This window comes from Aristolochia californica, unplaced genomic scaffold (assembly GCF_029961685.1).
Source record: "Aristolochia californica isolate CCGP_79_NKW_82.1479 unplaced genomic scaffold, dmAriCali1.0.hap1 SCAF_5, whole genome shotgun sequence".
NCBI classification, from domain to species: Eukaryota; Viridiplantae; Streptophyta; class Magnoliopsida; order Piperales; family Aristolochiaceae; genus Aristolochia; species Aristolochia californica.
The window spans coordinates 41635865-41663424 of NW_027182214.1; the positions used below are offsets into that span (position 1 = coordinate 41635865).

Genomic DNA, 27560 nt, shown 5'->3' on the forward strand with positions numbered 1-27560 from the left:
AGTGACAGGCTGCTATCTACTTCTTCGTCGTCCCAACCTCTTGGGTTTTTCTCAGCTTTTACCGTTAGATTGAGTGACAAATTCAAGTCCAGTTGTCGCTCTTGAACCATGCCTTTCGTTTCCATGCTTCGCTCTTCATGGGTCGTCGTTGCAGGTAAGTGGCCGTCCTGGGTGAGTCTTATTTTGTTCAAATAACTCATCTCTGCTCTTGCTTGCGATTGAGCCTTTGACGTTAGGGCTATGATCCTTTCTGTACGATGGATTGCTCGACTGTGATCGAATCGGAATTCTACTTCACGATCAGAGATTTTCCTGCTAGCGGTTCTGTCTTTGAAGGTGAAATCCTGACTAGATGTTACCGGATTTTCTGTGTACGGTCGGTGCCGCAGATGGCCGTGACCACCCCAAGGAGAACCATCAAATCTACACGATTAGGAGAAATCGATCTCTGTTAGTTGATGCAGAAATAAAGTTAATAGCAAACAGTTGTAGAGTTCAAATTTCTAGCACCTGAAAGAGGTTGCAGGCCCATGATTGAAACCATGTAGCCCTGGATCATCGAGCTTCTTGCTCCGATACATCTGATGCAACAAAACAAAGAGGGGAAATTTTGAAACAAAAAGAGAAACTAATAAACTGAAATAATCAATAATAAATTGAGGAATATAGAAAATTCAGACGTATTAGACCCAGAACCTGCAAGTGACTCTTTACATGATCTATGTTTAGACCTTTGATATCCATGAGCTGAAGAACAAGTTTAGGCGTTGCTTCTGCACCAAGGAAGTGATAACATTAAATATTGAATTAAGATCCAGGAAGAGATGAGAAAAAGAGAGAGAGATCATAGAGAGAGAAGCGCACTTACTGTCCTGTCCTCCAAGTTTTTCAACAGCATGAACAAAGCAGAGGTGGAGATCAGGTGTCCAACGAAGCCTCTGCGTCTTGGAACGCATATACTGTCTCACAGATCCCGAAGAAGACTTCTTCTCGTTCTCCTCAACTGTGCTATTGCTCGAGCTTCCTCCATTCGTAACCTTCTCATCTTCATCCTCCCCCTCCTCCTCATGATCAAATGGGTTCTTCTTCCTCTTTGGACTTCCACCACAATTGCCTCCCATTACCACCTTCCACGTCTTTCCGTCCCCAGCTAAGGCTTCAAGGAAACGGTTGAATCAGCAAGAAGAACAACGACGACCTGACATGACCACAGACAACCCCAAATTCGCTCTCCCTGCAAATTAAGCCTGAAAGAAACTAAGGTTACTGCAAGAGCACGAGAGTACCAGAGGGGAATGAAAGGAAACGGAAAACAGTAAGTTCTGAAAGAAGCTGAAAACCCTAACCCTAACATACTTATACAGATAAAAGGCATCCTCTTTCTGTCTCTCTCCCGGTTCCTTCCTCAGTTCTGTAGCTTTGCATGTAAACAAACCACATCTAGCCGCATGTACCTATAAGTATATGAAACTATGAGGATGGATGATGCATGGGCAAGGAGAATATTTGGTGTGTGGAAATGAAGCAGAAAGATGAAAAGGTAAGAGAAGAAAAAGAGATGAAAACACGGGCACAGCGGTGAGAGACTCTGTGTGGGATCACGTTGCTGATGTTCTGATGGCTGTCGGTGATGCCGACCTTTTCTCTGAGAAATGCCATTGCAGTTTTACGAGAATCACGGATTTGTCCCTCTCTGGGACGACCCCATGAATGATAAACAAAACCGAGGCAGAAGAATGGAGATTTTTAACATCCTATATAATATCCAAAGATTCCTGTGAGTTGGGCGATATTCTCTCTATCTATTAAGACCATTTCTCTCTATCCACACAGACACGCTACTTTGTCCAAGAAATTGACCCAGAAGAACATCTTGTACTTCACAGACGAGATCGTTCTGAAGAACCCAAATCGTAAAACCCGTTTTTGCGACAGAGGAAACCTTTTCAGAAGCTGCTATCTGTCTTCTATTTTTCATGTCTGCAAGAACTTGTATCAATTGCACCCCAATCATAGTCATTAAAACCCGTTTTCAATGAGAAAAGAGTGCTCCGGTCGCAGAGATTTCTTCTCAGAGCTTTAACATCAGTTCATACATTTGTTTCAAAGACGAGACCTGTCTCCATTTTCACATTCTTTCCTCTCTCTTACTGTATATCAATTGAATAGACCCAATAAGGTTCTCCATCCTCCTATTCCATTTCATCAGTAGATCAATGCTCAATGTGAGCCATGGACTTCTATTTTGCCAGCTACCCAATTGTTGGTAGAATGATAAATAAATTTTTTTCCCACTTGGGGGGGGGGGGGGGGGGGGGGGGGGGGGGGGGGGGTTGTTGGCTAGGTTAGTCAACTTGAATCAGGAGTGCCTGGTTCATGTTGATGAACCAGATGAATCCGAAGATGACACCCAATGTTTAATTTCTAGATTCAGGATTCCGTAGTTTTTTGGAAATCATCCGGATGAAGCGTCGAGACGTCGTTGCGGGAGGCCAAATTTGTTTTTCTTTCTCTCCCTCTCCCTTCTCCCTCTCGGCCACCCTCTCGATTTGTCCCGACGTCTCCGTCATAGCACGTTGTTGTACCTTCTGGCCTCACGACGCCGAACATCGTCTCCGTTGCAGTGCTACCTCTATCGCTGCCCTCGCAGTGCCCCCTTTCCTGGTCAGAGTGCCTCCATTGTAGCCTCTCCCCCTCAGGGCTACCTCTGACGCAGCACCGCGAGGAAGAAGACGTTGATTTAATTTTTCCTAAGTTAGGAAAAATTAAACTAGTACTGGTACTGCCCGAGTCTAGGATCGGACCTGCCCGAGTTTTGTCAAGTCGATTTCAAAAAAAAATCTATACTATTATGGAAAAAATATTATTAATATTACGTAAAAAATCCATCTTGTGTTATTAAAATAATATATTTATTTATTCATTATATTTTTTAATTAACCTATTTTTATAATTAATAAAACCAATGGTTATAAATTTAAAGGAAAATATTATTAATTAATAATACATAAAAATATATAGTGTGTTAAAGTTAGCATTTGATTAATTCTTTTTGATTAATCATTCCTTTTTATGTTAAATTATATATTATGTTAGTAATAAATTAATAACTTAATTTATTATATTTGTTTCTATTATTTTTAACTTTATTTTTTTATAATTAATCATATGCATAGTTAATTGGCTCACGTAATTACTGTATTGATGTACAATAAATTGCAATCATTAAATAATATAATATCTAATTTAATTAATTAGTGTATTAATATATTATAATTATACATTAATTTACTTATTTGTGTAGTAATCATGTTTGTTTAACCTAATTTGGTGTTTAGGTATTATGTTTTCTTTAAGTATATTATTACAAGTTACTCATTCTCTTATTTTTGTCATATTTCTCGTTTTAGAGCACTAACACTGGAAACTGTTGTCTAGTGCACATGAACTCGTCCACACTAACACCAAAATATGAAGTTGAAGTTCATGTAGATAATTGAAATGAATTTGAAGTTGAGTTCATGTGCCAAGTTTGTTGACTAACGCCACCCCCCCCCTTTAATGAGACTTCAATCTTTGAGTTAATCTCATATGTGATTTGTGTGTTACCATCGCAAATTGACAAAAAGGAAAATTTCCCTCTTCCTCATTGAACCAAATATTCATGTTTCTCATACTCAGAAGGGTGTCACGCTCTAAGAAAGACATTGATTTCATTTGAGGTGATAAAACAAATAAAACAATAGCAACCTCTCCACATTTGATAACAGTCGGGATTGTTTACCTATGTGTGGAGCAATAGGAGTCGGAATAGTTTTATGAGTTATTATTTTCCACAGTCTAAGTAAACAAACTCAGGGTTTTTGAGTAATTTTTTATCAACAGGAGACAAAATTATAGAGTGTCATGTTGATTTTCAAGACTTTATAGATTACATCTTGGGTTAAGAAGAGAACACACGTTGGGGAGAAAAGAGGAGGAAGAATAGGGTTATAGACTTAGGCTAAACCCTCCCCCTTAAGCTATATTTATACATGATAAAAGTACAATATTATAATTATACCTTTCACCATAGTAAGAGTGAAGAAGAGAGAAGAAACATAAACTAATTATATCATACCACCCCCCCCCCCCCAAAGTAATGCACTAAAACAAGGTTGGTCAAAGGGGTAAATGAGAGTCAAATAAAGGATGGTAAGAGAAATGATGCCAAATAATAAAAGGGTAATGGGTAATGAGGAAGATAAGGTGAAGAAGTTGAAGTTGGTTATTTTCCTGGGTAATTCCATTTCTTCATCATATGAACCAATGCCGACAACAATCATTAAAAATAGAACCCAAGGAAAACAATCGAGGAGTTCTTCTTCAATAATAATGTCTCAATCAAAGAGACACAATAGTAGCTACGAAAATGGGCAAATGGCCAAATAACACGTACCAAATATAAAGTTATATAGTAGCAGATAACTGATAAATAATGAAAGCCCTTAAGAGTAATGAGGACACATGAACTAATCTATAACAAGTCCATCTTTGAATAAGGGAGCAGTGTACCAAGTAATAAGTTGAATATAATCCAAGATAATAATCCAGCCAAAATTAAGGGACCGAGTCAAGAATGAGTGAGCCCAAGTTAAAAGACCGAGTTATGTTGAGTTGATTTCAAACCAATGTAACCAAGTCAATACCAAAATGCAATTATTTGACCAGTATGCATGACACGCTAACTCAGGATAAACCAGCTCACTAACTCGGGATCCAGACCGATATACCTAGAAAGAGAGAATAGAGAGAAGAGTTTATAAAAACACAGGAGTTGGGCATATTGTGAGTTTCACGTGAGAGAGCACTGGTAGTGATTTGGGGTACGGTGGAGAACCTCAGCGAAGATGTAAAGTCAACAATCCATCAATCCCTATTTTATTGCATGGGTACGTGATTCCAATGAAAACGGAACTGAGGGCAGAGTAGGATGTCATGCAGCCCATGCACATATATGGCATATGCTCAGTGGGCTTGCTGTTTGGTCTATATGAAATTTAGCCTTAATGGAAGAATGGGCTGGAATGAGGCCCACTGCCATGTTGTGGGCTCAAAAATCCGAGCACCGTCTTCGAACACGTTTTTGCTTTACAGCTTTATAAATTAAAAATAAATAAAACCAAGCTCCCCTGCAAGCCTTGGAAGTATTCCTTGATTTCGCTCTCTGTCTGCGTCTGTTCTGCCGACTGGACAAAAATCCGAACGAGAACGAGAATCGCAAAACCAGGAAAAAAGGGTTTTAGGAGAATCCCGAAAGAAAATTTCTTGTCTTGGGTTTCTGTTTCTCTTCCGTGCGCCTGCATGGAGTCTTGCACTCTCTTCTTCTCTCCTGCTCACCGGAGCCTCTTTCTAAAACACGTTTCAGGCGAAATGTTTTTGTCGTTTACGAGACCCGAATAGAAACCAAGAGTTTGGAGGTTGGAGAAGAATGGGTACTGTACACCGATTTCTCTCTCCAGCTGAATTCACTCGATTGCCTGTTTCGTTTCCTGGCCGACGGCTCCCGGTTTTTTCTCCAGCTGAGTGTTCTCTCTCAGCCAATTCGAGAGTTAGGAGGAAAACTTGTTTCCCTGGCTGGTATGCTCGAAACCCTAGAACTAAAGAATCCCGACTCTTCAACTCCCTCGAGTTGGAACAATTACTCTCCGCCGAGGAGTCATCAATCAGCGACGGCTTCTTCGAGACAATCGAGGAGCTGTCTCGCAACTTGCGAGACCCTGCTGACGTCTTAGCCGATCACGAATGCTTGTCCCTGCGGGAAATCCAGCTTGTTCTCGTATACTTCTCGCAGGAAGGGCGGGACTCGTGGTGTGCTCTGGAAGTTTTCGACTGGCTTCGGCGAGGGGACCGCGTCGACGACGAGACGATGGAGTTGATGGTCTCTATTATGTGTGGATGGGTCGAGAAGCTCATCGCTGGAGACCATGGAGTGGACGAAGTAGTGGATTTGCTGAAGGATATGGATTGTGTGGGGTTGAAACCGAAGTTCAGCATGATTGAGAAGGTGATATCGCTCTACTGGGACATTGGGAAGAAGACTGAAGCGGTCTTGTTTGTCAAGAACGTGTTGAAGAAGGGATTGGATTATGTTGATGACAGGGCCGGCGGAACTGTTGGGGGTCCTACCGGATGCCTAGCCTGGAAGATGATGGTATGTTTTGTTCACCTGTTAACTAGCTCTATAATTATGTGTAGATACTTTTGCATTTGGATATTCTACGGTTAAGTATATCATAATAAAGTAGAGAAACAAGAAATTTTAGGATCAATTAAAGATTATGTACAAAGAGTTGGAATTAATGAAGGGTGAGATTCTGGGTGAAACTGAGATGTGGCTCAGTGTTGTGTCCTCTTTCCAAGGAACATGTCCTCTGTTTATAATTACTCATTTACCAATTAGTCCATTAGAATTCCCTGATCAGATTTTTTTTCTAATGGGCCATCAGAAAGTAGCAATTTGTACAAACAACAGTACCCAGTCTTGAGCTAAACTGTCATGTTAACTCATCTTTTATATTGGTATTACTTTTGTTTATAGGTTCCAAATTGTGCTTGCTAAGAAGAACATTTCTTAATACAATCACCACTAATGTGTATTGAGGTTGTAATAGGTTCTTACAATCTGAAAACAATCAATAGGTAGTTCAACATAACTAAAAACTATGAACAATGGAGCAACTGAACGTTTTCTCATTTTACAGACTTATCCTGCAGCATTCTTGTGTGAAAGTTTTTTGCCTCTAAGTAGCGAATGACAAAACATAGTCGAACTTGGGAGGAATAGAATTTGCACTCACTATGAATATTAGCAGTCAACTTTAACTCCCACTCATATATGCACACCTGAACTACTTAATTAACTTCCATTTTCAGGATTTAAGGCACCATTTGTAGGTTAAAAGTATGTGTAAAAAGGAAGAGTTGTTTTTATATGTTGAAATACAGAATTAATGGGTTTATAGACATCACTGGAAGTTCAGTAGTAAACTAATGATTATCATTTTCTCGCTGGTATTCACCAATTCACCAAACTTGTACTCTTTTGTTAATGTATTGATAGTGCTGCTCCTTCCTTCCAGACATGTTCTGCTTTTTGGTGCTTTTGCCCACTAAAATAACATATTCTGGACCCATATCTCCTAAAAAAAATGTCATTTACTCTTAAATGGCTTTTCTAGTTACAGACGATAAGATGGTGAAAATGAGAATTATCTGCATATATGGATTATTTGTAATTGTCTGTAAAATATTTAAGGGAAAAAAAACTTTTGATTCATGAAATTCATATCCAAGAGGTAAAGAATGAGGAAAAATGGTGACTTTTTGGGTGCTTCCTGCCCTTAGTCCATGCTGATGTGACTTATTGGAGTGTACAGGCCCCTGTATGGTGATCTGTATACAAAAATGAAAACCATAATGAAGTGGTTATTATAACCAATGACCTCCTTTAGCCCAATATCTCTAGCTTTAGTAATTTGATTGTAGTGGGGTATAAGGTCTGCTTTAATTGGTTAGAAAAATTGCTATTAATGTGAGGAAGGATAGTGGCAGAAGTATTTTCCTGAATTACTTATTACCTTACCAACATGAATTCTAATTAATTAGTTTTTATTCTTTGTGCATTTCCCATTACATAAATGAATACAGTGCTAGTTTCCTTTACCTTTATCTGACTTTAAAGGAATTATATATTTGAGTATGCTAGGTGGATGGAGAGCATAGAGGTGCAGTCAAATTGGTGATTGAGTTCAAGGAATCTGGTTTGAAGCCTGAAGTGTATAGCTACCTTATTGCGATGACAGCCTTGGTCAAAGAGCTGAATGAGTTATCCAAAGTTTTACATAAACTAAAAGGATTGATAAAGACTGGTGTTGTATCAGAGCTTGATAAAGATGATGCTGGTCTTATTGAAAAGTACCAATTGGATCTCCTGCTGGATGGGGTCCGCTTGTCAGAGTGGGCAGTTCAAGAAGGTGGATCTTCTCTTTTGGGTGCGGTTCATGAAAGGCTCCTTGCCATGTACACATGTGCTGGTCAAGGCATAAAAGCTGAGCGTCACTTATGGCAAATGAAGCTTGCGGGTAGACAACCTGATGCTGAGCTCTATGACATAGTTTTAGCAATTTGTGCATGTCAAAAAGAGATGGATGCTGTTCGGCGTTTGCTGGCAAGAACAGAGGCAACTAATGCTACCCAGAAGAAGACTTTGTTATGGCTATTGCGTGGTTATGTCAAAGGTGGGCATTTTGAAGATGCTTCAGAAACTATATTAAAGATGCTAGACATGGGATTTCATCCCGAATATGTTGACAGAGTGGCTGTTCTGCAAGGACTGAGGAGAAGCATCCAACAGTCAGCAAACCTTGAAGCTTATCTTAAGTTGTGTAAGCGCCTTGCGGATGCAGAGTTGATAGGGCCCTGTCTTCTGTACTTGTATGTAAGTGGGTTAAAAGTTTGGATCATAAGAATGCTTTGAGAGTTTCGTAAGCTTAACGAAGCCAGATGATTCAACCATTGCTTAATGGATGCGGGTCTTCTGAAGTGACAGCTTCCCAAAGTGGCAAAGGTTTTGTTCAGATCATTTTTGTTGATTTGTATAGTTTGTAAATGTATTATGATAGAGCTACCCATACAGAGCTGTTGCACTTGCAAGAAAAATCTCAAACTGAGTTTGGATTAAGTTCTGTATATTGTAGAGAAATACAGCCGAACTATAAAAGTACAAATGTTCATATCCTGGTCTTTTTAAGAATCTCATCTTCTGATAATAAAAATAGGAGCCCCTGGATTTTGTCCGATACTGATCGACTCTTGTCTGTGTTAAATGTTTGGCTACAGAAACATGTGATATCGTCATTTACCTTGACATGCTTCAAGAGAAGAACACAGAAAAGCTGGATGGTCAGAGTTTGATTAAGACTTTCCATCGACCTCTGGTCTGTGGCCAACAAGGAGAAGCAGGTTCAATCCAAAAGGCCACGAGAAATCTGCCAATGACCGTAAGTTTAAGGCTTGGATGAGTGAAGACAGGATAAAGAAGCCGTGACTTGACATCTCCCGACTCAACAGACTGCATATGATAATGTGTTAGTCAAAATTTGTCAAATATTTGATTGAAGAAATCGACTCACTTTATCCAATCAAACTCCTGAGCTGGATGAAATCCCAAGTCCCACCTTTTAGCTCTTTGTGTGTTATTAAAAGGGGAGACTTCCCTTTCAATGTCTGGAAAAGTTTTCTTGGAGACAGTAGTTCCCTTCCGAAGGTAGACATTTTTAACTCAGGCAGAGCTACTCTTCTAATTACAGTAAATTTAAGAAACGCTACTAAAGACGTCGTTTTGGTAGTGGTGACATCTCTCTGTGCAGCATCTTCAGTTGACCAAACATCATTTTTTTATTACTCAGATGCTAGCCAAATATTAGAGTCACAGATCTTCTTAGACTTTTGCTGAGGAAGGATATCGGTCCATTCATCAACATTGAGCATCAATCGTCAATCATATCTCCCCAATAATAGCTAAAACAAACCTTTATTATATAATATTCTGGTTTTCGCGACTCCTTTCGTCCCTGTCCTCCATTATCCTTTCTCTCATGCAAGAAAATGATTGCGACTACTCCAGCTGCAACATAATACTTTATACCCACAATCACGAAAAAAACGAATAAATTAAGTCCATTCTTATCTCTAACAAATGGGTGCTGAAGGGATGAGAAGCAGAAGCGAAGGTTCCTTCACATTCGGACCAGTTGGTCCAGTAGGTGTCCCATTTGTGGCCCTGAGGACCCAAGGCCGGAGCATTGGATGATGAAAGAGCGATGCATTCGGAAATGAAAGTGGTTGCGAACATAAAGACGCAACTCCGACTCTCGCGGGCTCTCGTTCATCTCTTCTCAATTTGTATTCTGTCCGTCTTAAGAGAATTTTTTTTACCAAAATAAAGAAAGTCCCAAAAATGAGAGGGAGGGATGTAAATAATAAATAAAGAAAACATCTTTTCTCTCTCTTCACAAAGCACAAAAGAGGAAGAAAGAGGGAGGGAGAGGAGGAGCGTTGCCGTTCTAACTGCCCCCACTCCAACGTCTGGTTGGCGGCCAGCCTCTCCCGAAACTGAAGATCTCTTTCCCGACAGCGATAAGGATGAAAAATGATAAAAAAACAATGAAAATTGATCTTCCATTTGTTTTACAAATCTTTCGCTGAGTCGAACACCCGGAAGGAGAAAGAAGGATAAAGACGATTTCCTGGGCCACCTTCCTCCAATCTCTCTACCTGGGTCTTCTCATATGTGGTTTTTGTGGACTGGTACGTGATTAATGTTTTAATGTTCTGCGTTTGATCTAATTCTAGTTCCGTTGACCTATTAACCTCGTTCGTTGCACAGTTGCGTGTAGCAAGCCACCGGGATCAATGGGTTGATGCTTGTGTTCCAGTTATTCATTTGGATGAGCTATTGTTGACGACAAAATGCTGCGATCATTGGGTTTCTGTTCAAGCTTCCTATCATCCAATTAGATGTAATAATATTATGGACGGTGCTCTGCGGGGATTATTCGGTGCGTGAGCGATCCCCTACTAATTGTGTTCACAATCTATGTTCAATTTTATGTAGCTTGTCGATCCAATATTTATAGAAAAGATGCAGCACAATTTCTTAACCACCATGCGGAGCTTGAAGCTCATAGATGGCTGCAAAGGTAGCCAGGTTTATGCATTGAATCATAACGAAAAGCCTGGAATGGATCCGCACTGCCCAAATCCCGCAAAAATCGACAGCAACATTCAAAGTCACCCCCTTGCCCATACAGACACATTCCTCCCTTACGGTCTCCCCAGCTCGGAGTTCATTGAACCCCCCATTGAACCCCATCTTAAATTCATTGATTTTATAGAAACCCTTGCTGAACTTTACCACTCCCTGGAGGAATGTACCGAAGCAGAGAAATCAGGGATATTCCTCCATCTATGCACTGTCTTTAAGTGCCTCTCTGATCCAAAATTGCAGCGACGAAGTTTAAGATCTGTCCGCCAACATGCTATCGAAGTCCATGATAAGGCTGTGACCTCTGCTTGGCTTCGGTTTGAACGAAGAGAAGATGAACTTGATGGGTATTCACCTTTGAGTTGCCCTGGTCAAACGTTGGAATGCCCAAAAGCTGCACTCATTCAGGGATATGATCCTAACTCAGTTTATCATCCATGCCCATGTCGAACTTCCAAAGAGGTGGCCCCTATGGATGAGGAATGTTCAACTTCTTCACCAATTGATGACAGTGAGTTAGCATTTTGCATAGGGGATGAGGAAGTAGTTTGTATTAGACACAAAATTGCTGCTCTATCAAAGCCTCTTCATACAATGTTATATGGGTGCTTCACAGAAGCATGGAGAGAAAAAATAAATTTCAGTAAAAATGATATTTCAGTGGAAGGTATGAAAGCTGTTGAGGAGTACAGCCGGACAGGAAAAGTAGAAGATTTTGCTCCCAATGTTATCTTGGAGCTCCTCTCCTTCGCAAATAAGTTTTGCTGTGAGAGGATGAAATCAGTCTGTGATGCTTATTTGGCCTCAATAATCTCTTCCTTGGATGATGCAATAATACTTGTAGAATATGGTTTGGAAGAGAATGCCTACTTGTTGGTTGCTTCTTGCTTGCAAATATTTTTGAGGGAGCTTCCAAAGTCTTTGTATAATTCATCTGTAACAAAATTGTTTTGTAGTATAGAGGGTAGGGAGAGATTGGCTTCGGTGGGGCATGCATCCTTCTTGTTATACTACTTTTTAAGTCAGGTGGCAATGGAGGAAGATATGAAATCCAACACCACAGTTATGTTGTTAGAGAGGTTAGGAGAGTCTGCAACTACAGCTTGGCAGAAACAACTTGCTTTGCACCAACTGGGTTGTACTATGTTGGAGAGAGGAGAGTATAAAGATGCCCAAAACTGGTTTGAGGCTGCTGCCAAGGTGGGTCATATTTATTCTTTGGCAGGTGTTGCAAGAGCCAAGTATAAACGAGGTCACAAGTATTCAGCATACAAGCAAATGAATAGTCTCATATCAGATTATAAACCGGCTGGCTGGATGTATCAAGAACGTTCTCTATATTGTATTGGAAAAGAAAAGGTGATGGACTTGACAGCTGCCACTGAGTTGGACCCCAGCCTTTCTTACCCCTACAAATACCGGGCCATTGCAATGATGGAGGATAAGAAGATTGGAGCAGCTATTTCAGAGATAAACAAGATTCTTGGGTTCAAAGTCTCAGCTGACTGTCTTGAGCTACGAGCGTGGTTCTCCCTTGCAACAGAGGATTATGAGGGGGCACTAAAAGATATAAGAGCCATGCTTACCTTGGATCCAAATCACATGATGTTTCATGGGAAGTTGCATGGTGACCAGATGGTGGACCGTTTGCAGAAACATGTGCAGCAGTGGAACTTGGCTGACTGCTGGATGCAGCTTTACGACCGCTGGTCAGCAGTTGATGATATTGGGTCTCTAGCTGTGGTGCACCAGATGTTAGCAAATGAGCCAGGAAAGAGCCTACTTTGGTTTCGACAATCCCTTCTCCTTTTACGGTAATTTTGTACTGTACCTATTCATTTATGATTCAATTACTGACTAGTCATTCCTGTTTGTTTTTCCAACTTGGTTAATGTTGTTGCTAACATGCTTGAAACCATGAAACGACCGGTAAATGCAGTCTCTAGAGTTTCAATATCGTGTTGTAATTGGAATCTCACTCCTAGATCAGCCAATTCTTTGGCTGATAAATTGGAAAAATTTGGAAGCTCCCAGCAATCTCTCATTGTTTGGGAAGGCTTCCCCTCTTTGTAATCTGCTCGTTTGAGCTTTTGTCTTAATAAAATTCAGCATCATTTCAAAAAATAAAAATTAAAAAAATATCATGTTGTAATTGTAGGTAAAAAACTGATTGGATTATTTTTTTCTGTTTCATAGGTTAAATTGTCTGAAGGCTGCAATGAGAAGTCTGCGATTGGCTAGAAATCACGCAACCTGTGAGCATGAAAGACTCGTTTACGAGGGGTGGATTCTGTATGACACTGGTCATCGTGAAGAGGCACTAGTCAAGGCAGAGGAATCCATTGCGATACAGAGGTCCTTTGAAGCATATTTCCTCAAAGCATATGCTTTAGCGGATGCCAATCTAGACGAAGGAACTTCAGCTAAAGTCATCGAACTTCTGGAAGCAGCGCTGAAATGCCCCTCAGATGGGCTTCGAAAAGGACAAGTAGGCACTCATATTCCCACAGTACAAAATAAACTTAACTGATGTGTATTGAACACCATGGTTCGGCACTAGATAGATTCAGCTTCACATCAGTTGGATCAGCCTATGTATTAGACTTTTGGGTACGTGATACTGATGCTTTGAACCATGTTCAAGGGTACCCAGTTGGATACTAATGCATTCACATGGTCACCTGGGATGTCCTGTGTGTTCATGGACATGCCACTTTAAAGCATCTTAGAGAACCTTTCAAAGAGTAACCCTGACCATGTTGACAGTGGTTCATATTTAGCTAGTAAATCCCATCATTTTGCTAGGATTGTCCTAGGACTCAGACTTTTGAGACTCGATGCATATTCCTTGAGAACCTTTAGAGCAGAAGGTTAGGTCACCCACCATGGCCCACATGTATGGCATATTGACATTACTTTAGTTGGTCATATTTGCAAATTATTATTTTTGTTTGAATTGGATTTAAATTACCTTGACAGTCTTAAAAAAATTCATGTCTCTTCTAATTGGTTCTGACATTGTATTTGACAAGTTCCATTAAAATGTCGTACAGGCATTTAATAATCTAGGAAGTATCTATGTGGAGTGTAATAAGCCAGATCTAGCTGCAGACTGTTACCTAAAGGCACTTGACATAAGACACACACGAGCCCACCAAGGTCTAGCGCGTGTCTATAGCTCAAAGCGCCAGAAAAAGGCTGCTTATGATGAGATGACCAAAATGATAGAGAAGGCAAGAAATAATGCATCAGCATATGAAAAGCGGTCAGAATATTCTGATGATCCTGACATGACAAGGAGTGACCTGATGATGGCAACCAGATTAGATCCATTGAGGACTTATCCTTACAGATATAGAGCAGCAGGTGAGCTTCCTCTTCAGAAATCTAAGTCATGCAATTTACATGTTTTCGTTTCATTCAGGATGATCAATTTTCATGTCTTCAAGATTTATCATACTTTCAATTAAGAACTCAATGCTGCTGTTTGAGGAGAAGTTTGTATTAAGGTGTAAGCTTACCGGAGGCATAACAAGTTGGGCAGTTTGTGGCTAGTGAAAACAACTCTTAAATTGAAGGAAAAAAAATTATTACACTTGGTTAACCTAAAGGACCAAGAAGAATTTTACACGTTTTTTTTTTTTTTTAATTCTGACTACTTATGTACTCACCTGCTTGACCCCTGATGAGACTTGAACCCAATAGCTTACATTAGAACCATAACCAACCACCCTCCTCCCCTGTCGTCATTTGAGCCAAAGGCTTCAGTCACAAGATGAATTTTAAACATGACTGACATTTTCTGTTTACAGTGCAGTTAAAACAGGCTATGCTTTCAAAATGCTTTTATTTACTTCTGAGGCATATGAATCGTAATCGAGTCACATTAAAATGAAGTCCACGAGCTATCTGCTATAATATCATGTTCTTAACCTTTTTAGTGCCACCAACAGTTTTGATGGATGACCAGAGAGAAGCAGAAGCAATAGCTGAGGTCACCAGACCCATGGCCTTCAAACCAGAGTTTCAATTGCTTCACTTGAGAGCGCAATTCCATGAGTCAATGGGTGACATTGCTTCAACTTTGCGAGATTCGTCTGCTGCTCTGTGCTTCGATCCTAGCAATGCTGAAGTGCTTGAAATGTACAAGAGAGCACAGGAGAAGGAGAGCCAAGCTAAGAAGTAATACTGGGCTCACATTTTGGAGTTGAAGGACAATCTGCTGCATCCGGTTACAGGACAGGCAGTCAGTTCTTGGATTTTCAGCTTGTCACCTCGAGTGAAGAGGCCTAAGAAGCAGGAGAGCTGTGTGTACATAACGATTGATACTTCAGTTTACAAATTGAGATTGAGAGTGAGACAGCAATTGAGAGAATGGACCATGTAGTACAAAAGAATTGTTTATCTCTCAGGGTGTTGGTTGGGTATAATCTTTAATTTCTATGGAAGGTCTCCGTTGGGAAGTTTCTTCCTCAGTTGTATCTTGTACTACTTTACAAAAAAAATTTAGCTAACATGAATTACTGGATGGTGTATTGGTTTCCATTACAAATTACTTTGGGAAATGAATGAACCTGAGATTCCATGGTGTGTTGAAGTTAGTTCACTAGTTCTGAAGGCTCTGAGGACTGTCAAGCCATTTATTGTGGTAAAACCAGTTGGACAGGGTTTTCGGTTCCAAAACATGTTGTGAAGAATGGAAGTTATATGTGACTATAGAATTAGAATTCGAATTCTGTAATTACAGAGTTTGAGTGGATTTATAGGTCACATGAAATTAGTAGATGACCATTGTTTTCTTATTGTGGCTATAGACTTGGAATTCGAATTCTATAATTCCAGAGTTTAAGTGGATTTACAGGTCACTTGATCATCGAAATTTTAGAATTATCAATTTAGCACTCACAAAAAAGATTAAAAAAAATGATCATCAGTCAAAAAATTCCAATATGTCCCGACTAAAAGTGATTGCTCTTCCTTCTCCCACTTAAAAAAGGCCAATTTCTCTTCTAGGAGGTAATTTCAATCAGATACCTTATCCCAATGAAGGGATTGAGTGTCATTCCATTAATTCCGACCCTTCTTCTGCAGCTCAATAAATCCCACCTCAAACGAGACTCCTTTAATCAAGACTTGGTTTTTTTGTTTTTTTTTATAAAGAATCAAGACTTGGTTCTCAACAAAATAATGTTTTTTGCTTTCTTATTCGTCCCCATAAAGATCACCCAAGAAAACAGGTGACCCACATGTCGAACAGGCTTCAGTTACAGAAGATATTACATCTCCTTGAGTTCTTTTAAAATGGTGATGAGAAGTTGAACTGAACACCTGTCTTTCCTTGATCGTGCTCTAACTGCTTCAATATGTAACAATAGTTTATCTGCCAAAATGGAAAACAGAATAGCATCAGAGCTTCAGAATAGTTCAAGCAAAAATCCCTACAACAAAAAATATTAATGGAGAAACAACTAACCTCTATACGAAATAGCTTGGTTGGAATAACTACGCCACACCCAGCTGAGCTTCGGAATGACTCGCCAAACTTTTTCAGTGAAAAATTCTGGAACTCTCCTCCTGTCAATTTAGCAAGATTTCCTGCACAAACAAACATGTGTCCATGGATCCCTGCATCCCGGAATAGTTTTAATGGTAAATCAAAGGAAAGGTCAGTGAAGGCTGTGACAGCAAGATCCCCTCCAAGGACATCCCGACCAGGATCAGCTGCTGAATCATCTTTACTGGACTTGTCAATAAAAACTCTTCTGGACTCAGAGGGTCCCAATCCTCTACATTTGAAGCCAAACAGTGTTGATGGTCCACCTAAGCTGCAAACAGGAGATAAATGGCTTCCTATGAAGAACCGTTCAGGTACGGGAGTGGACGTGTTCATGAAGTCTTTTCCCCAAGGTAATACAACTCCTCCAGTTACCCCAAAATTGAGGGCAGATCGATAGAAACCCAATGGAATGGCATAACGGAGATCAAATTCCTGTTTCAAAAGCAGTAGTAACTGGAACTGTGAGCAAAAATTATTAAAAAAAGGAAGTGATTCAACACATTAAAGTTTTCTCTGCAGGTAGCTCTGTTTTGCTATTATGATTTGAAACTATGACCATGTCATTGTGAACAAGTTAAAAGGGTTTCAGAAGGATTTTAAATGACTCCAACACCAAATAAAATTCCTACTGGATCACAAACCAAAGCGTCTCTCCAACGATGTTGCACTTGAAGGTCCTTTTAGAAGGACCCTGACCACTTCAGTAATTCGGCTCCACCTGAAATTAATTTTTGTGGTAGTGGCCTTTTTATCTGTGATTAACCACGATTGCTTCAGTTCCAAACCAGGTCTTTACACTCCTACTAAAAGATCAATGGCAAACTCAGCCACAGATGGTTAATCTCACCCTAGAAAAAAAAATTAAGAACTCTCTAAATATATCCGACTTTTCAAGCTCCCTGAGCAGTTCAGAAAGTTGAACCTGAAAATTTTGCACCCAACAGGATCAAACATCCAATGTTAGCAGAAAATAGAAGAAGCAGTCTTTCCAGGGAATAACCAGATCAACCAAAAAGAACTGCTAACATACTTCCCTCTTTTTAAAAGAAAAATTATACTGCTCACTTTTTTCATTATATTGCTTCATTTCTAGATGCATTTACATCTTCCAGAATTAGAAGCAACAATGTGCTGGCCAGTGCACATCTTATACATTTATTTATTCCGTGGATTATGTGCATTTCAATATTTTTCATTTCTTGTCTAATCTCTCTTACACTTTCTCCACAAATTATCACTGAGAAGTTCATTAATCAAATAGCTATAAAACCAACAAGACCTACAGAGAACATCACTTTTTCAGCATGTTAAGCTTCAACTAATTTCAAAATGCAACTAATTTCAAAATGCACAGACTAACCCAGATTAGCCTGAAGATCAGAAGGTAAATCAAGCCAGCAACCTCATTCTATTACCCCAACTCTTTTAGGCTATTTCTCCTCCGGTAGTTTTGAGCGGCAACTCTTGTATATGTGTTTCCATTATCAATATACAGAAAAGATCTTCTCTCCATCAGGGCCACAATGAAATCCTTTCCCTTCAATTCAAACCCATTTCACAAGAAAAAAACAAAAAGAAGAAAGAACATTTATCACAGATTTTCTGCAAGCTTCTCATGGTGGCTGCCCATGAGAAAGATTTCTTCCTAGATTTCAGTACACTCCCCATGCTTAAACTGGTCTACTTCCAAATTTAAAGGAACAAACTTGAAAACCCCAACTTAAGCGTTGAACTGGCAAAAAAAATAAAGAACAGTGGACGGAAAGGTTTCTTATGTAGCCAATCCTAACAAATGTAGGACAAGGTTTTCTTGATCATGATGAGGAAAACTTTCCCAGAACAAAAAGGATAACATGGATGCAAGAGAGAGAGAGAGAGAGAGAAAAAATCAGTTTGAAATTAGAAAAATGTCTTTACAGCACCAAGCCACATTTTTATAAATTTTTGTATACTTTTTATGAGAGTGAATGGAATTGAGCAAAACTAGTGAAAAAACAGTGGAGAATTATGGGGGATAACTGATCCAGTTCAAAAGGGACCGCCCTTCTAAATCTACCTTCTTTCAGGGAAGCCTTCCTCCTTGAACTTTGGTTTTGTTTGAGGAAGTACATTTTATTCTTCGCAGAGAAACTGACCTGGATACAAGTGGGCTCAAATTAAATGGCCCCACAACTCAAATTCACCTTTTTCCTTTTAAAATCTCCCAAATGACAGCTCTAAATTCACACGACCTACTAAACTACAAACCATGCTCACTACTACATGTCTATTGCTGCCCCCCAACTAACTCCCCTAGGAGAACCTACAATTCCACACTCCTCTCCCTTCAATGAACCTCATCCTCAAGGTAAAAAAGCTTGTTTTCGCCACTACTCTAAGACCCACCTATTGGCCACCTATAAAATCTACTTCAAATGTTTGAGGACCATCTTCCCTCCCCACTCAAATTTCCTTATGCCCAATTTCTTTGCCACCATAAGTAATGAGATTCTGACAAAAACATCTGCCACTAAGACAGGTGGTTTGATCCCAAACAAGAGCCTTGTACATGGCCTTGAATCTAGCTACCATCCTACCTAGGTGAAATTGCATGCTACTCACTCTTTAACTATCCTTGACAGAACAGAAGTGTTCTCATAAAATATGCTATGGGAACTCTTACAGCATGCTTCTCCTTGACTAGTCCACCTCATAAATTTCAAGGTCACTTCAGTAGGTGGAAAGAACCTCTTGCTTCAAAGGTTGCTCAAGCACATCACAATCATCATAACCTTCCCATATTGCTGCAGTCACCAATGCTTTTAGGATGTCTAGGCATGTGATAGTTTCTAGGGGCTCAAGAATGGTCTCCTTGCTCACCTATTTGTCCCTCTCCTCTGCAAGTGCACCGGAGATGCTTCTCTCAAAACCCTCTTCACCAATAGGCTAACTGATAGATGTCAGATTCTGACATGAGAACTAGGTTAATTATAATAGAATAGCCCTTATAATTGTGTTATAGGTGGTTATTTATCGGTCTTCAAATGAAACGTGCATTTATTGAATTTAGCATTAATCATTGTCTATATTGCATATTTTTCTCTCCTGAATTATATTTCATTGCTTTTAGGGTTTATTTCTTCCTGAAATGATTTTTACGGATTGAATTATGGAATTTCAGGAGAATTTTGGTGGAGAAGGAGATATTTACCAAAATGCCATTAGTGAAAGGGAGAGATTTTTAGGGTAACGACGTTTTGAAAGAAAAGGGAGCTCGAGGGGGAAAAACGGGAGGGGGCTCGAGGGGGAGAAACAGGGGAGGCCGCCGACCGTTCGGAGGGAAAACCCGAGAGGGCTCCCTCCGAACGCCGTTCGTCACCGTCGTCCACCCCCATCCTGCAATCGAGAACCGACCCGAGGAGAGCTCGAGAGTCTCCGTCGTGGCGAGTTCGACGCTGCCATTTTCTGCTCACCAGGCCGAGAGGTGACCCGAGAGGGCTCCTCTGGCACCGATTCCGCATTCCGACCATCCTCCGGCGTCGATTACCCATTTCCGACCATTTCCGGAGCTATTCCGACTCCGACCGAGACTCGAGAGAGCCGGTCAGAGGACTTCGGCTCCATTCCGTCGTCCGCCACGTCACCTCCATCCGTGGGTTTCTATCCTTCTTCGCCGGCGTCGTCTCTACCTCCGGCCACTCGCTCTTACAACCCAAAGCCATCAATTTCTGGAAATTGCAGCACCCGTGAGAACGAGCCTGTGCTGCCCGAGCGAGAGGAAGGAGAAGGGGAGTAATCCGTCATTTTGTAATTTAATTTGCCTATAGTTTGAACTTAGGTTTTGAATGTTTATTAAATTTGATTTGAGAATTAATGTTTATGGAATATTTTTTTTCGGGATATTTGATTAAATTAGCTATTTAGGGTAGGATTGTAATTTAGGTTGGATTTTGGTATTTTAATCCGATTTCTGTCTTTCACTCTATGCGCCCGAGAGGGGCTAGATGCAAGGATTGAGAAATCGGATTCGTGATTACGTGGCGCTCGAGAGAGGCACGAACCACGGTAAAATCCAGAGTTGATAATTTTAGCATCATCACAATAGGAAATTGATTCTCTGCATTCTATTGTAACCCAATCTCTGTCATTAACTCTAGGTGCCCGAGAGGGGCTAGACACAAGGATTGAGAATCTGGATTCGTGGTTACATGGCGCTCGAGAGAGGCACGAATCACGGTAAAATCCAGAGTTGATGTTTCCTGTTGTGCAAGTAGTTAATTAGATTATTGCTTGATAATTTAGGATATAATTAGTGTTTAGTTCAGATTAATTCATCATATTTGGTTAGGCTAGTTGACTGAAGAATACACAAAATTCAGTCCTCCCTGTGGATATGACCCTCGCTTCCCGCTAGATTACATGAACGATTCGTACGCTTGCGAGGTATAAAAGCCGATGTAATTAAATTTCACATCAAGTTTTTGGCCCTCTCCTCTGCAAGTGCACCGGAGATGCTTCTCTCAGAACCCTCTTCACCTATAGGCTGACCCACCCCAATTCTCTCAGAAAACTTTGAAAAAGTCTACTTGGTCACCTTCCTCAGCCTTCTAGAACAGCATATCACATCTCACTTACAGATTGAACCTTTTCTTAACCAAAATAATAGATTGAAAATGCGCCAAGGATAAAAAAAACAATAAAAGGAGTATGCACCAATCTAGACCCAAAACACCCCTTACAATGAGATGTTGCCAGGAGGAACCAGCCCTAGTTAGTGAATTGGCAACGTTATTAGGTGATCCAAGAGTGTGATTCCACATGACTGTAAGCTGAGAAGCAATGTCCTTGATCTTGTTAAGAATGTGGAGAAGGCAATCAGGTAAGCGAGATCTGTAGGATTCCCAACTGATGACAATAGAAGAGTCACCTTCCACAACAAGAGGGTCCAAAGAGTGAGCAACATACCCTTCAATCCCTGAAGAAGGGCTCTCACATCTTTTCTGTGGAGTTACAGTGGCCAAAGAGAGTAGCGCAGATCAAAAGGATATTGCCCTTAAGAGTCATGGATGACACCACCACTCCCAGCTGACCAGAGACCTCTACAACTGCCATTCAGATTACACTTAAGCTAACTGCTAGAAGGCAAAGACTACTCGCAGATAGATGAGATATGATGCTCAATCTCTGGGAGCTTACTGATCCAGGAAAATAAACATCATGAATGCCTTTTTCTGTAACCTCACAATGCTGTCTGACATGCCACCAAAAGTTCTTTTATTCCTCTCTTTCCAGCTACTCCAACATGTCACCAATAAGGTAAGTAGCCTGCTTCAAAAGTTGGCCTAATCTTTATTGTTGAGTGGGAAAAGTCCCAAATTGAGAAGTGTTAAGAACTGTTATAGGGATATAAGGTTGAGCAATAAACTTCCTATGTGGCTAGTCATTTTAGGATGAACCAGGCCCAATCCAATAGTGGTATGAAAGCAGGATGTGTGTGTGGGCCGAGGCCCAGTCTGTGTTCCATTGGGAGTTTGAGTTTTTCGCACATTGATAAGGCTAACCATTTTTTAGATGTAAACCTAGCTCAATCCAATAGACTTCTTCACATTTCTCAATGTAGGACTTTTCCCACTCAACATTCTCCCTCACATCCAGGTTTACACATAACAGGTTGAGACATGGGCAGAAACTACCAACGGAGTACACAAACTCATAAACTCCCAATGGAGTAGACAATCTTGCAATGGAGCACAAACTAGGCTTCGACCAATACAGACATCCTACTCTAATACCATTGTTGGATTGAGGCTGGTTTCATCCCAAAATAACTAGCCTTATCAATGTGGACTTTTTCTGACTCAACATTTATCCACTTAAAGACTAGTGTTTTCAGCTATTTGAGCATTTTATGACAAAAAATAAGAGCTTATTTTCCGATGGATTGTTGGAAATCTTCTAAACTAACTTCCATCGTAGGTTTTTGTGGGCCTACTTCCATTGCTTGATTTCCCGTCTACTCGAGAAGCCTTTTGCCAGCAAATCTTCGATCAAACCTATAAGCACCCTTGTTCAAATCGATCTCTATCTGAGAAGACGATTCAACTAGTTGTCTGACAATTTGAGTATGTTTTTTGACAAGACGGAAATCATTTTTCCAGTGGTTTGCACACAATCTTTTGATTCACCTTCCACCATCTATTACTTGGACCAACTTTCAAGCAGCTCTTACTAACAAATATATGGTCAAACCAGCTAACCACCCTTCACTTTCAGCATATCTCCATAAGTCAAACAAAATACAACTATTCTCTAACAGTTAGAACACATCTTGCAGCAAAATGAAGAGTCTTATCAGGTAGTTCATACACAATTTTCTAGTTAATTCCGATGGGTTGAACTTCTCTACAACATTGCCATCAAGCCAATTGACAAGGTACAATTCCTCTCCCTTTCTCCTCACAGAGTTTTGTTCTACTTTGAGGGAAATCGATGGAATTGGGAAATTTTGGTGAAAAGTGATAAAATGGAAAATGCAAAGGATAACTATTCCACTTCAAAGGGGATCTTCCTCCTAGGTTAACTTCTTCAGGGGAGATGTTTTTCCTTGAACTTTAGGGTTTGCTTGGAATTCTCTAGCCCTAATTAGGGTGTATGTTCATTATTTATGGAGAAAGAACCTGGTTACAAGTGAGAGTCTCATCCTACTAATCAACTAACCATGAGAAATCCATGTCTATTATTGAATCTTAAGTATTCCCTATGAGTACCAATCAAATGTCATTGAATTGTCCATCTAATAGGGAGTTTAAGAAGTCTTTGTTCTGAAAAGTTTTGTACACTTCAATGAACAAGTTCATTAATTAAATTAAGCAAGATGAATCAAATGAAAGAGATAAAATATTCATATAGAATGTATAGAATTCTTTTATTTTTTTGAAAAATAGAATGTATAGAATTCTTTCAAATGGGACAAGACTCCAGTGATGATGTTTAGGAATAAATCAGTCTGCAAAAGATAGTCAGACCAAGTGTTCCTCCTAAAAATGCAGATAATCTGTAATTAAATGTAACTTGCAGGTAATTCTCTTTAAAAAAACAAACAACCACTTAAACCTTTAACCAACTGATTATCTCCAGTTGTGCCATAATGTAGTTTCTCACGAGCTATAATGTGAGTTCACAGTACTATTGAACTGATTAATTTTTCCCCTTTTACAGACATATTTGACTTGAAGCAGAAGATACAGATTGAAATCCAATTAAGATGATTCAGCCTCAGCTCTCAATAATGAGAAATGACACTTAAATGAAAACTATAGGTTCAACATATGTAGTGAATGATCATAAAAAATTAAAGAATATCATCCCAACAGTTCAAAAAAGATCATAAGAGAAATATATACCTGGCGTAAAAATTTCAAACTGTTGCTATCAGGGCCCAGGCCTCCAATTTGTGATTTGGAAACAAAGGCATAACCACGAGTTGGTCTCAACTGTGAATCTCTCTGATCAATCTTGTATGTGTATTTAAGTGAAGAAAGAAGACTATGTCCCAGATGCCTCCTTATTGATTTGGAAGCCATGTGTGAAGGATCAGTTAAAGCGCGCCAAGTAAGATTGTAATCCAAGTCATGATGTTGAGATGAAAACAAGCCAACTGAAAGGCCCAACAAGTTTTCCTTGTATGACGAAAATTTTAACCAATCTTGAGAAAGTAGGAAGATTCGAGCCTTCACAGGAGTCCATAATCCTTTCACTCTAGGTAAAGACATTCCAGTGCTTATTTCGCCTGTTTGATCCCACCCATAGGAACCAGAAAATTTCCAGATATCACCATGTCCAAACAAGTTCTTGAACTTCAATGATCCCTCCACTGACCAAGATTTTGCCTACAATAGATAAATTTTGGTGGGTCAATATAAGCATAAATTCCAAACTGTTAAGACCAATGTTATTAAAACCAAACCGGCCATCAAACTGGTAGGATGACTAGTTTTGGTCCAATCGGGTTAGACTGGGATCAAACCATTGGTTGGACCAGGTCCAATTGGGCACCTTCTTATTTTCTGTATATAAAATTATTTTGTTGAAGTTAGACATAAATCAGTCTTTGGTTGGTTGATACTATCATTTCTATGTCAGTACTTGGTCAAGCTTTCAATCCTCTATCGAGTAAAAAAACATTACCATTACTTAGTACGAAAATTATTGAACGGGATCAAACTAACAGGCCTGGTTCAAGTTTACACCAGACTAACCAGCCAGGTATTCATGTTTTAAGCCAAAAACCATTTTCCTTATGTGAGAACTGGAGAAAGGTACGATTCCAGTTCAATCGGGTTGCATCAGCCGGTCCGGTTCGGTTCTGACAGCATTGGTTAAGACTGGTAGATATTAGGAACCCATTCTCCACATCAACCAGAAAAGGACAGGTTTCAATCACCCTCTTTTCTTATAAAAACTGACTCAAAGTAGCTGCTATTAAACTAAAGTAGTTTCTAAAGAAAAACAGGCAAAATCCAAAAGCAGTACGTCTAAGATTTGAAGAATTTGCTTCAACCAAATTATTCGTTTAAGAAGATGAATTTGTTTTAGCTTATTAGAATTGAGATGAAATTCAAAATTCTAACCTATAAAACCACTGATGGCATTTGAAACAAGGAAAATAATTCTCATGTCACAACCAAATCACTTCAAAGTACAACCTGATCTTGGTCATTTAGCAAAGACGAAAATGCTAGGATAGAAGTCCGCGCAAGCTTGGAAAGATTAGGAACCTCATACATCATAACAGCCATTAGACATCTTTACACTGCCAAAGTGTGGAAAATTCAGAGGGTTTGTTTCTCATTTCAAATGCATACAGCAAAATGAGTCTCAGAATGCAACAAGATACAAGAAGCATATTAATGTTCAGGTCAGCTTTGGAGGTCTAATACAGCAAGTCAAGCTATAAATAAAACATGTTTGCTCCATAAAATTGATCGTTAATCTACAAGAACTAATTTGCAAGGTGAGGTCACTGCAGCATCTCAAAATTAATCGCTAATCTACATGAACTAATTTACAAAGCGAAGGTCACGCAACTTAACAAAGAGAAGGACAGCACCATTCCCTTAGTATATGGTCACAATGCTTCATCTACGGTTGCATGAATAGACAACTCAAAGCATGTCATGGAACCAGAAAATATTTTCCATTACAAGTTCAAGAATAAACCAGCAAACTCGTCAAACGACAAAGAGAACCACATATTTGATCCTAAAACGTAAAATGGAAAAATTCGTTCAAAAGGCGATCATTTTCTCTACAAAACAACCAAGCACCCAAATTACCAAGGCCACAGGACCCAAGTCTACAGACCACATAAAACCCATTCTAAATCCCATTTACCTCAGGCTTTGTGAAGATCCCAACATCCCCTGTAATTGGGTTTTTCGCCTCGACGACTTCAACGACTACATTAGCAGTATCCGGGAGCTCGGGTGGTCCGGCATCAAGTGTTATGTTGACGGCTTCAAAGATGTCAAGGCGGTGAAGACGAGCCGCGGCGATGGTGGCAACCTGTAGGAGCTCCTGCATTGAGGTAGCGGTATAGAGGTCATGGATTTCCGACTCAATAACGGAGTCCACTGTTTTGTTGTTGCCCTTGATTATGATGTCATGTACCCGCAGAACCACAGGCTCAGAGGAGAGGCGGCGGATGAGGTTATTAAGGTTCGATCGTTCCGTTTTCTCACCGACATATCCGTCTTCCTCTTCTTCAATTTCTTCCTCGTCTTCTTCGAGCACTTCATCTTCTTCTTCTTCCGAGTCCATTGCAAGTTCCTCTTCTGGTTTCGGTGAAGCCATAGCAAAGCGTAAGAGGCGTGTCCTTCGTAAAAACTAAGCTCCCTCACAAGAGAAGGAAAAACTGTGCACTTGACCGCTCGCCATGTTACCTGAAGAAAAATAACAAGCGCACACCAGTTTGCACAGCATTTTAGCCTTACTTTGAGAAAAATTAACTACAAATCTATATTTATTTATTATATTATATTTTATCTATTAATCATATTTAAATTCAAATATATTTTAAATATAAGTTTTGATAATGAATAGTAATTTTTGACTCACTAAAGAGGTAAAAATCTAAAGGAATTAGTTTTTGTCTCTTCATCTATTGTTGGTTTGTCTCTTCAGCTATTGTTGGTCTCCGGTTATTGGAGGGCCTCCTGATAAGACTAAGGAAGAGGTGTAGCATGTGTAATAAGTAGAATACAACCAATGGGTAGATAAAAAGTTAGACATAGGGTGAGATGAACAAGGCCGAGTCCTAATCGCAATAGGTAAGTGTCATACCAAACACAATAGGTGAAAGAGGAGAATTGATCTCAAGAGGATGTGTAGATTCCGCAATAAGGTGTTAACCAATGTAGCAAGAGGATGGAGAGTATGATTGTTGTGTTGGAGCATATTCCAATGGTTATATAGGCTCGGGAAAATTTGCAAAATGTAAGAATCTAGGTGGTGCATGACCCAACAAATAAAAAGATTGTCCGTCAAAGAAAAGTCACTCTGTTGACACATAGACAACCTTTCTAAGAAATGATTGGGTACAAGAGTATCCCAAAAAAATACACTTAATAGTCCAATGGTCCAACTTGTTTGTATGAGAAGATGTGTCATGAGCAAAACAAACACATCCAAATATTTTCAAAGGAAAGGAAAAACATCATCATTAGGGAACAACATGGCGTTTGGAGACTTGTTGTAGAGAATTGAGGAAAGCAATCAAGTAATAAGAAAATATGCAATGACAATACCATGTGGCCAATACAAATTAGGCACATTCATACATTGTTGTAAGGCTTTGACAACTTCAAGTAAATGTTTATTTTCCTTTCAGTTATTCTATTCCTCAGTGGAGTATAAACATATGATGTTTGATGAACCAAACATATACAATTGGCTAACATGTCAGATCGAATTTTGACTAAACACCTTGAAGAATGTTTGTGGATTGAGGCGCTACACATATCTATTATGTGTCTTAAACTTCAGGAATAAAAGATAAGAAAAAAACCAAGAAGGGTCACTTATCTGTTTTGATTAACTCGACTATCTTATCCAAAACTCGTCCCGTGCCATCTTCTACTTAAACTGAGCATAAACGAAATACCTTGGATGCCTAAGACCTCCACCTCGATACCATGTTAAATCTTAGAATTCTATTAT

General features: G+C 39.7%; 4 protein-coding genes across 5 annotated transcripts; 2 read left to right on the forward strand and 2 right to left on the reverse strand.

Moving 5' to 3' along the window:
• Positions 1-503: 503 nt before the first annotated feature.
• On the reverse strand, positions 504-1121 carry LOC137965349 (myb family transcription factor MOF1-like). The gene is made up of 3 exons (XM_068811657.1): positions 869-1121; positions 697-773; positions 504-581 (listed from the first exon to the last, which is right to left on the reverse strand). Exons 1-3 carry the CDS (start codon positions 1119-1121, stop codon positions 504-506), a joined length of 408 nt encoding a protein of 135 aa, XP_068667758.1.
• A 4099-nt stretch (positions 1122-5220) lies between these two features.
• On the forward strand, positions 5221-9210 carry LOC137965765 (pentatricopeptide repeat-containing protein At2g30100, chloroplastic-like). 2 transcript variants are annotated; one of them, XR_011116154.1, is made up of 3 exons: positions 5221-6193; positions 7748-8608; positions 8881-9210. XR_011116154.1 is itself a non-coding variant. In XM_068812105.1 (2 exons), exons 1-2 carry the CDS (start codon positions 5471-5473, stop codon positions 8516-8518), a joined length of 1494 nt encoding a protein of 497 aa, XP_068668206.1. In that variant the 5' UTR covers positions 5221-5470; the 3' UTR covers positions 8519-8774. The 2 variants fall into 2 exon arrangements, 1 of the variants encoding a protein (XP_068668206.1); XM_068812105.1 differs by lacking the exon at positions 8881-9210 and having other exon boundaries at positions 7748-8774.
• An 866-nt stretch (positions 9211-10076) lies between these two features.
• Positions 10077-15333, forward strand: LOC137965764 (ethylene-overproduction protein 1-like). The gene is made up of 5 exons (XM_068812104.1): positions 10077-10350; positions 10430-12621; positions 13004-13295; positions 13861-14173; positions 14761-15333. Exons 2-5 carry the CDS (start codon positions 10685-10687, stop codon positions 14991-14993), a joined length of 2775 nt encoding a protein of 924 aa, XP_068668205.1. The 5' UTR covers positions 10077-10350; positions 10430-10684; the 3' UTR covers positions 14994-15333.
• Positions 15334-15928: 595 nt separating this feature from the next.
• On the reverse strand, positions 15929-26295 carry LOC137965898 (uncharacterized). Its single transcript, XM_068812277.1, has 4 exons — positions 25737-26295; positions 23747-24232; positions 16281-16796; positions 15929-16187 (listed from the first exon to the last, which is right to left on the reverse strand). The coding sequence occupies exons 1-4, from the start codon at positions 26193-26195 to the stop codon at positions 16104-16106; spliced, it is 1545 nt and encodes a 514-aa protein (XP_068668378.1). The 5' UTR covers positions 26196-26295; the 3' UTR covers positions 15929-16103.
• Between the last annotated feature and the right edge of the window lie 1265 nt (positions 26296-27560).

Coding starts and splice junctions, on each gene's coding strand:
- LOC137965349 (XM_068811657.1), bottom strand. CDS start 1,121: ATGGGAGGCAATTGTGGTGGAAGTCCAAAGAGGAAGAAGAACCCATTT. Junction 774..868: donor AAAACTTGGAGGACAGGACA/GTAAGTGCGCTT, acceptor TCCTTGGTGCAG/AAGCAACGCCTAAACTTGTT. Junction 582..696: donor ATGTAAAGAGTCACTTGCAG/GTTCTGGGTCTA, acceptor TTGTTGCATCAG/ATGTATCGGAGCAAGAAGCT.
- LOC137965765 (XM_068812105.1), top strand. CDS start 5,471: ATGGGTACTGTACACCGATTTCTCTCTCCAGCTGAATTCACTCGATTG. Junction 6,194..7,747: donor GCCTAGCCTGGAAGATGATG/GTATGTTTTGTT, acceptor TGAGTATGCTAG/GTGGATGGAGAGCATAGAGG.
- LOC137965764 (XM_068812104.1), top strand. CDS start 10,685: ATGCAGCACAATTTCTTAACCACCATGCGGAGCTTGAAGCTCATAGAT. Junction 12,622..13,003: donor CAATCCCTTCTCCTTTTACG/GTAATTTTGTAC, acceptor TCTGTTTCATAG/GTTAAATTGTCTGAAGGCTG. Junction 13,296..13,860: donor ATGGGCTTCGAAAAGGACAA/GTAGGCACTCAT, acceptor AATGTCGTACAG/GCATTTAATAATCTAGGAAG.
- LOC137965898 (XM_068812277.1), bottom strand. CDS start 26,195: ATGGCTTCACCGAAACCAGAAGAGGAACTTGCAATGGACTCGGAAGAA. Junction 24,233..25,736: donor GGATCTTCACAAAGCCTGAG/GTAAATGGGATT, acceptor TATCTATTGTAG/GCAAAATCTTGGTCAGTGGA. Junction 16,797..23,746: donor GTTTGAAATTTTTACGCCAG/GTATATATTTCT, acceptor CTTTTGAAACAG/GAATTTGATCTCCGTTATGC.